The sequence below is a fragment of the Manacus vitellinus genome, unplaced genomic scaffold (genome assembly GCF_001715985.3).
Source record: "Manacus vitellinus isolate BGI_N305 unplaced genomic scaffold, ASM171598v3 scaffold_47_pilon, whole genome shotgun sequence".
Taxonomy (NCBI): domain Eukaryota; kingdom Metazoa; phylum Chordata; class Aves; order Passeriformes; family Pipridae; genus Manacus; species Manacus vitellinus.
The window spans coordinates 1,532,847-1,541,825 of NW_021940585.1; the positions used below are offsets into that span (position 1 = coordinate 1,532,847).

Below are 8,979 nucleotides of genomic sequence, written 5' to 3' on the forward strand. Positions count from 1 at the left end.
CAACGTGCAGCTGCTTACAGAGGTGGATGAGCTCAGACTGACCCCAGGAGGGAGCACAGAGGCAAATCTGCAGCTCTTGGGTGAGGCTGGATCCACAGGGACAGAGCAGGGAGGGAGACTGGATCCAGATGTGCAGTCCCTGGATCAGGTGGATGAACAAGAGTTAGTGGAAATGGAGGCAGAGGATGCCCAGACAGATACACAACTGGGTGGGGGTCTCAGCCCAGGAGCTCCATGGGGAGGGGAGGGTGAAAAAGCTGTTCAGCTGGAGCAGGAGGAGGAGGATGGAGGACAAGGACAGGTTGAGTGTGAGTTGCCATTGGAGCCTGTGCTTGATGTGCAAGGAGCAGCAGTCTGGCAGGGAGAAGGGGCTGGTGAAGACATGCAATCACAGGAGGAGGCTGAAAGCCTGGACACACTGAAAGACCAGAGCACTGATGCCACTGTTCAGTCACTTGCAGAGGAGGAGGAGCTCAAAGTGCCTCCAGGAGGGAGCACAGAAGCAGATCTGCAGCTCTTGGGTGAGGCTGGATCCACAGGGACAGAGCAGGGAGGAAGCACAGACCCAGGTGTGCAACCACTGGATCAGGTAGATGTACAAGGGTTTCTGGAAACGGAGGCAGAGGATGCCCAGGTAGATGTGCAGCAGCTGCGTGGGGGTCTCAGCCCAGGAGCCCCATGGGGAGGGGAGGGTGGAACAGCCATTCAGCTCGAGGAGGAGGGTGGAGCACAAGGACAGGGGGAGTGTGAGCTGCCACAGGAGCCTGTGCTTGATCCACATGGAGCAGCAGTCGGGCAGGGAGAGGAGGCTGGTGCTGGTGTGCAGCTGTGGGAAGGGGCTGCAAGCCTGGACACATCAGAGAACCAGAGCACTGATGGCAATGTGCAGCTGCTTACAGAGGTGGATAAGCTCGAATCAGCCCCAGGAAGAAGCACAGAGTCAGATCTGCAGCCCCTGAGTGAGACTGACTCCCTGGGGTCAGAGCAGGGAGGGAGTGTGGATCCAGGAGTGCAACCCCTGGACCAGGTGGATAAAGCAGAGTTAGTGGAAATGGAGACACAGGACTCCTGGACAGACATGCAGCTGTGTGGGGGTGCCAGCCCAGAAACCCCCCAGGGAAAGGGGGACAATGGAGCTGTGCAGCTCAGGGACGAGGCTGAGGACGGGGGACAAGGACAGGGTGAACTCATGCTTGATCCACAGGGAGCAAGAGCCAGGCAGGGAGAGGGGGTTGGTGCAGGAGAACAACTACGAGAGGAGGCTGAAAGCCTGGACACACTGGAGGGCCAGAGCACTGGTGCCAATATGCAGCTGCCTACAGAGGAGGATGAGCTCAAATTGACCCCAGGGGGGAGTGCAGAGACAGGTGTGGCACCCCTGGGTGCAGCTGGGATGTGGGAAGGGGAGCAGAGCCTGACTCCAGGTGTTGGGGCAGGTCTATGTGCAGCTCACCTCACAGACACGTGGCAGGGAGCTGCTGCTGCACATGGGCCCCCTCCAGCTGAGGCTGATTCGTATCCTGGGCCTGCAGAGGGTCTTGGTCTGGAAGCAAAGCTGGGAGCACCCACTGGTCCTGATGGGCACATCCTGAGGGATACCCAGGCACTGGAATTACCACAGGGAGAGAGGGCTGCTGCAGAGGGGAGGCCTCTGGATGGAGCTCAAGGTCTGGAAGTGGTGCAGGGAGAGAGGCTGGAGGCAGGGGTGAAGAATGTGGTGGAAACCCAGGGTCTAGGACGAAGTCAGGGCCACGATGACGGTGTGTCTGCACCGGCCTCCCCGGTCTCCGAGGTGCCGTCACAAACTGGCACAGCAGAGCTGGAAAGGATGATGCAGGAGGATGTTCTCATTCCAGATGTGTGGCGGTTTTGTGCTTCAGGGCAGGCAGCCCAAAGCGAGCTCCAGGAGCAGGTCTCAGCACAGGGACACCAGGTGAGGATTCACACCCCTGCCCAGCGGCCGGAGGGGAAGACACCGGGTGTGGTGGAACCAGAGCAGGCGGCTGCCGGACCTGCTGAGCCTCCAAAGCAAGAGGTGCCACCAGTGTCAACCCCTCAGCTGAGGGTCCAACCGCAGGAAGATGCTGGGAATGATCAGTTGGGGGTGGTTCTCACAGACAGCTCCCTGGGGGATGCAGCCAACAGCTGTGTGCAGCCTCAAAGGCAGCTCTTGGGAGAGCAGAGCGAAGACCTCAGAGCTGGTCAACGAGAGAAGCCGCGAGAGTTTGGTCAGAAAACGAGCCAGGAAGGCGAGCCCAACCCAGGAGAGCCAGAAGCTGTGACTGCAGAGGGAGCAGGAGCTGCCCCAAAGGGTTGTCCTAAAGCTCCCCTGGACCCAGACCACCTCTACAACGTGCTGTTTGTCGGGGACTCCCACGTGGGCAAAACCTCGTTCCTGTACCGGTTACACGCCGACAGCTTCAACCCCAACCTCACCGCCACAGTGGGTAGGTCTCCTCCAGCTCTCCTCTCTTGGACTACCACTGCAACTCCCTTTCCTCCACCCCACAAGCTGCTGGTGATCTTTACATGCCTGTCACAGCTCACACCAAGCGTGTGGCACAACCCACCCCCAGGGACCAACCAGAACCACCAAATTCCCACGCCTGGCTGCTCGTGAGCAGGCACCAATACCAGTGGCTCTCATGCTTCCCCCTTTGCCTTTCAGACCTATTCTCTTCTCTTCACCCCATTTCTCCCAGAGTCCATATTCTAAAATGAAGAGAGTAGTGAATAGTATTTAGTGATGATATTTGCAGATCTCTTTCCAGGGGTATGTTAATCTCAACTTGAAAGTAAACATACATTAAGCCGTGAGCACTGTAATTTTTCAATCATTTTGTACCATTTAAGTGCAAAAATAACCCTATTTAACACGTAGTTTTTTAAATACATAAAGGCAAATATTGTATCTATCTGTTGTGGCTTGGCTAAGCTCTTTATATTTGCATTCTTACATATTTTTCTCTTGAGTACAAGGGTATAAGAATACAAGGGTATAAGAATACAAGGGTATAAGAATACAAGGGTATAAGAATACAAGGGTATTCACTTCTCTTAAACCAACCCCTGGAGCTCCAGCCTCAGTCCACTCTGCACCATGTTCCTTCTCCATCCATCCTCTGCCACAGGGAGGAATGCTACAGTATCCAAATATCCCCTTTGGTGTCTTCCAGGCCTGGATTATCGGATCAAAAACCTGGTTGTGGACAACAAGCGCTTTGCCCTCCGCCTGTGGGACTCAGCCGGGCAGGAGAGGTGAGGTGCTGTGCTGTTGCTGAAGGACACAACCTGTGGCTTTCTTTCTCCTGCTGGTTTGGTGGAAATGAATGTTCTTGGCTTTGCTAAGCAAAGGAGGGGTTAAGGAGGGACTCTGTACAGCACGTGATCTGATAAAGCACAATAAAGGAAGCAATTAAGATAAAACTGGCCTCTGCCATCAGGACAAGAGCCAAACCTGGGGGTAGCCTTTTTTTGTAGACATTCCCAGTTTTCCCTCTAGGATTTCACGTCACTCTGAGGCAAAACCTCCTCAAGCTGTGCTGGTGACCCTCTGAATTGCTCACAGGTACCACAGCGTGACCAAGCAGTTCTTCCGGAAGGCGGACGGGGTCGTGCTCATGTACGACATCACATCCCAATACTCCTTCTCCGACGTGAGGTACTGGCTCAGCTGCATCCAGGTGGGTGAAGTCCAAGAGTTCTTGGAGCTGCTGGTGACTCTGAAACCAGCATTTCCCCGCCTCACCTCTGCCACTGGTTAGGGATGGACATCTAGGGGTGGCCAAGCGCTTTGAGAGGGGGACTCTGCTTGGCTTTGGTTATAAAATAATTTTTCTTGGAGGATTTAAATCAAATGCAGACAATTTTCATATTTTTCCAGTGTTTCCTGGAGTAATTTGTTGATAGCACTGTTAGGATAATGAGCAACTCTTGAAAAATTAAAAACCAGCACAGAGGAGTGGAAAATGTTGAAACTGATTTTAGAGGAATGGAAAATGTTGAAGCTGATTTTGATAATGCTTTTAAATCAAAAATCATCCACTTCAAGTCCTGGAAAAGGGGAGGTGACTCATGTCTTACTAAAAAGTTCTCGTCAGAGATTTCCATTTGAGTACAAAGCCACTGTTTAAGATCTCTGGAACAAAATAGGATGTTGCCTTGCTCAGTGCATGTAAATCCCAGCCAGAACACCTCCAGGAGGGTTCCTGAAGCTGAACACAAAGTAAATTCATTTCATGCCCTGTTAGTAGGCCAGGACAGATGATTTAAGGGGAAAAAATAATTTCTTAAATGCTGTTAAACTTGTTTAAGAATTTACAGTTTTGTTATCAGCCCAAATCCATGGGCATCCTTTCATGGTGTTCCAAGAAGTGTGTAGACAGTGTGGCCAGCTGGGATTCAAGGGAGATTCAGATGCTCTCCTGATTCTCCCCTCTTTGATTACTCAGGAAGCAGCAGAGGATGGAGTTGCTGTTCTGCTTCTTGGGAACAAAACCGACTGTGCTGCCGAGAGACAGGTCCCTGTGAAGGAGGGGGAATGCCTGGCCAAGGTAGGTGGTGAAGTGTGTCCACCTAAGCTTGGCAGGGACAGCTATGGATGGATTCCACCAGCCTGAGGACCTGGAGAAAGGTGGAATCCCCTAATTTGCCCCTCATGCACCAGTGGTTGGCAAAGTGCTCTCTGGACTCATCTCTTGCCCTTCCCTGCCTTGCTTTCCCTTTGCTGTTTTAGCTTCAGCTCAGCACCACCCCAGTAAATCAGTTTATGGAACTGGATCTGTGAATTAAAACATTTTCAGCTCTGCTTATCTTTGCTGTGAAGTGTCACACATCTTCTTAGCACCATAAAAACAATAAACCCACCAAGCCCTGTCCTGCTTTAAAGATACTGAAATACTTAAAGTACAGTTAATCTCTACAAATATAGATGGCTAATAAAAATTAGGTGAGAAGAATGAGAAGAATCTCATCTTAACCGAGTTAATTTTAAAGTTTATGGGAGTTGGGCCAGTATCCATCGAATGGTTTTACAAAGGAGACAGCAGGGCAAGGGAATGAATAGATGCTTATTTTCCCAAATTGGTCACTGTCAGGCACAAATGAGCTGGTAACATCTAGTTATGTCTCTGCTAACCAAAGGACATCACATCTCATACTGCTTTGCAGTGTCAGCCTTTTCCTTGGTGTTAAAAGTTGGAGTCATAGCGACCAGAAAAACTGGATTTCACCCTCACATTCCAGTAGATAAGTTATTGAGTTATATGTTTCCTTGATTCTTTCCTGTTTCCCCTTGACAGTGACTGTCCTAGGGCTGTTTATTCCCATACTAAGCTATTCCAGGGCAAGAATATTACATTTCTTTTTGGGATCTGTGTCTTCCAGGAGCATCAGCTCATGTTCTACGAGTGCAGCGCTGCCTCGGGCCACAACGTCCTGGAGTCCATGGTCAGCTTCATCAGGTGAGGGGAATGGGCTTGGGTTCTGCCAGCTCTCCTCTGTTTAATGGGCTCCCTCCCTGCTTTTTTAACTCCAAATTCTGGTGTGTCACTGCCACCAGAGGCTCCATGTGTCCAAACATCAGGGAAAACTCAGGGCAGCACGTGCATGGCTGGGGTGAGCCAGGGAAGTGCTGTAAGTTGTCTCCTGAACACTCAGAATTGCAAGGAGATCAATAAAACCCTTTTTGGGATGCTGCTGGTTTCCCTCTGCATTGACTGAAACAAATTCTGTCTGTGATTTGATTTAGGTTGGTGTTTTTAGCAGAGTCCCCAGTTCTCAGATCACGCAGAGCTGGAAGGCTCCTGACTCCTTTCAGCCTTGCTGAGCCTCCTTTTCCAAGGCTTGTCAAGAGAAAGAGCACAGCAATATGAAATATAGGGAAAATACCCACCTAATTTGCTTCCTTTTCTCCCAGGTTGCTCAAAGTTCGTGAAGATGAATTAAAAAAAAAGGCAGAAGAGGTACCAAAGGCACCCCAGAAGAAAAAGAACTGCTGCTGGTGATGGACAGACCTGCCCACCATGATTTTAAACTGCAGGGACAGCCAGAAAAGCATAAAAATAGCCCTTGGACACCTTCTCTGCTCCCTGTGTGTTTTTCTTGCCTGATATTCCTTGGATGCTGAGAGCAAAAGGCACTGTGGAGAAGCTCCTGCCATGCCCCAGGGCACACCAGCCCTCCAAAACGCTTGTTTTGGAGCTAAACACTTTCTTTTGGAGATAAAAAAACCAAGGAAAGAGGTAGAAAAGGAACCTGGCTGGATCTGAGATGCTGGAACGACACTGGAAGCAACAGGGAGCAAAACCAAGCCTTGGGATAGAAGAAATGAATACCTGGAGTCACCCAAGTATATAAAAAAAGGGGGTTTAAGTCTGTTGGTGTTCTGGGCAGTGGGGACTTTTTGGATTGGATTTACCTGGAACAATGGGACATTCAATTCATCCTAACTGCACTTAAATCTCTCCAATTAGGCAAGGTAAAGCTAATTTTTCCCTCTCCTGGTTCATCCTGCCAGTGAGCAGTGATGGGTCCTGACAGAAACCTACTGAATATTTTGCTCAAAATAAGTTCAAAAGCCCCAAGAGCACATCCAGGCTAACAAAAAGATAAATGCTTCTGAGAGCTTTTTTCATCCTGTTGCCCCCAGAGCAGATTTTTGGACTATTGTAGCAAATCCCAGGCTGGGCAGGGAAGAGGGAGCTGCTGCATCCTGTCCTTCTGCAACTGAGCCAGCTCTTTATTGGTTTTAAACCCAGCTTGAAAAGTCTAAATAAGCACATGTCACAATTTCAAGGGTTGTTTTCTTTTGTTTTCTTTCTACAGCTTGATACAACTGTATTTTTTGCAGGGGAAAAAAACCCCCACATGCAGACTAAATAAATAAGAATGCCAGTGCTTATGTTTTAGTATTTTTATCAATTCTGTGTAAATTCCCAGCAGTTCAACGGGAGTATTTAAAGACTGTGTTTATATGCAGGTTTTGGGGAAATAATTCTGCCTAGTTGGGTTTGCTTTTTGTTATTTATATGAATATAATGGCAAAGCATAATAGTAGCCAGTTTCTGCTTTAGAAAAATAAAGTGACAACAAGAGTGGGGTTTCTTGTAACACCATATATTTTTATATATAATTATATATGTTTTATATATCCCAACTTCACCAGCCAGGTATAACTTTGCAGCAACACAGGAATTTCTGAGTCTTTCAGGATGGGTTATCTCCCCTGCACACCCCAATTTATCTCCCCTGCACACCCCAGCTTGTCCCCCCAGCCCTCTGTACTCTAAATTCTCCATCCCCTACGTGTCTTCCCCAAGCCTGTCCCAACTCATCTTCCCTTGGCCCTATCATTTAAATGCTTTCTTTTCTTGGTGCAATGTATTTATGCTCCCATTCCATGTCTATCCCTCTTTACCATGTTTCTTTATATGACATTTTTACTGCTGGAGCACCTCCTTGGGAAGGGTTTATGTGGCTCAGCTCAGAGCTGGGCCTGGGTTTGGTATTTGGGATACCTGGAATGGCTTCTTGTTTTTGTTTAGGGTCATCTTCACTATTTCTGCTTTTATCTTGCCAAGAGTACTTTGCAAGTTTGACCCATAATAAGAGATGCATCATAACAAGATCTGTAAAGTTTGATCCACAACAAGAGAAGCTGAAATGATGGATCAACCCAAAAAGGTTCTTTTTACTGGATCTGCAACACTTCCTGGGCAAAGCCACCCAGCCACCCATCAGATCAGCTTTTCCCTTTGCCTAAATGTGCTGGGATTAAGTGTGGAAGATGCTGGTTCACTGACTGGCAGCAGGATTGTGCAGGAAAAGGTTTTATTTTGTTTTATTTTATTTTTAATTTTATTTATTTTTTACATTTTTATTTATTTTCTTTTTTTTTAAATTATCTGTGGAGGCTGAAACCTCCCATTAGATGGCAGCAGCTGCAGCCATTCCTCCCAAATGCAACATTGCTGCTGCAGAGAAGGACCACCAACAGGGCCCAAAGTGGGAGCTGAAAAATAAAAGGCTTCCCAGAACAGCAGGCAGAAAGAGAAAGTCTGTCTTGTTCCACTGGAAATCACCTCTAGAAAAAAAAGGCTGGAGTTTGTGCCCAAAGCACGAGTTACTCCAAACCTCCACACGAAACTTGGAAATGAATTTTTCATTGCCAGGCTGGGAGAAGTACCAGGAAAGCAAATAAATCACGTTGGAAAACATGGGCAGCGCGTTGCACTTGAAAGCATCTTTTATCTTTAATAATTCCCCATCCCGGCAAACATTCCCACTCTGGAATCAAAGGCACCACTCCTCTGCAAGCCCTTAAATGCCTGCATGAGCATTTGGAGGAGGATCAAGGCCTGAGATATTAATAGCAAGCGGGAAATGCATATTTGGACCACAGGAATTTTTTTTTTTAAACCAGGTTGTTTCCTTTTAAACTGTAATTCCTCAGGGCGCTCCACAAGAATTAGAGGAGCTGCCTCAGCCAAGCCAAGATTGGGAAGATCTCGGATACCAGCCCAAAGCCAGCAGGCATTTACTCCCGTGGGTGAATCCACCTTGGAGAATCCAGAGGAGCTTCTGACAAGTCAGAACAAATCTTCAGCCAAAGCTTTCAGTGTCCCAGCCAGGGGGTTTGGGTCTTGCCCAGCAGCATCTCCCAGAATTTCACCCCATTCCCCCTGAAAGGCAGTAAAATCAGGATGAGGAGACCATCCCACTCCCCACACTGTGATGGACAGGGCAGGAACTCCAAACCTGGGAAGTCCTTTTTCTCACAATGTTTAATTCAGCTGCAGGAAGTTGTTGAGGTCAAGAACTTTTAAACGAGGCTGCTCTGAGCAACCTGGTCCAGTGGAACAAGGGCGGTGGAATGAGATGATCTTTAAGGTCTCTTCCAACCCAAACCATTCCAGGATTCTGTGAAAAGGGAGCAGAGAGATACCAAAAACACCTGTCTCACCACCAACAGCTGCCTCT

General features: G+C 48.6%; 1 protein-coding gene across 1 annotated transcript in view; it reads left to right on the top strand.

Moving 5' to 3' along the window:
* RAB44 (RAB44, member RAS oncogene family) overlaps positions 1-6,166 on the top strand; it is a 13,823-nt gene extending 7,657 nt beyond the window's left edge. The window contains exons 11-16 of the mRNA XM_018079694.1: positions 1,857-2,447; positions 3,177-3,258; positions 3,569-3,683; positions 4,452-4,553; positions 5,386-5,462; positions 5,918-6,166. Of these exons, the coding sequence (XP_017935183.1) occupies positions 1,857-2,447; positions 3,177-3,258; positions 3,569-3,683; positions 4,452-4,553; positions 5,386-5,462; positions 5,918-6,005 (1,055 nt within the window). The 3' untranslated portion in view covers positions 6,006-6,166. The remainder of the gene's footprint in view (positions 1-1,856; positions 2,448-3,176; positions 3,259-3,568; positions 3,684-4,451; positions 4,554-5,385; positions 5,463-5,917) is intronic.
* Positions 6,167-8,979: the final 2,813 nt, after the last annotated feature.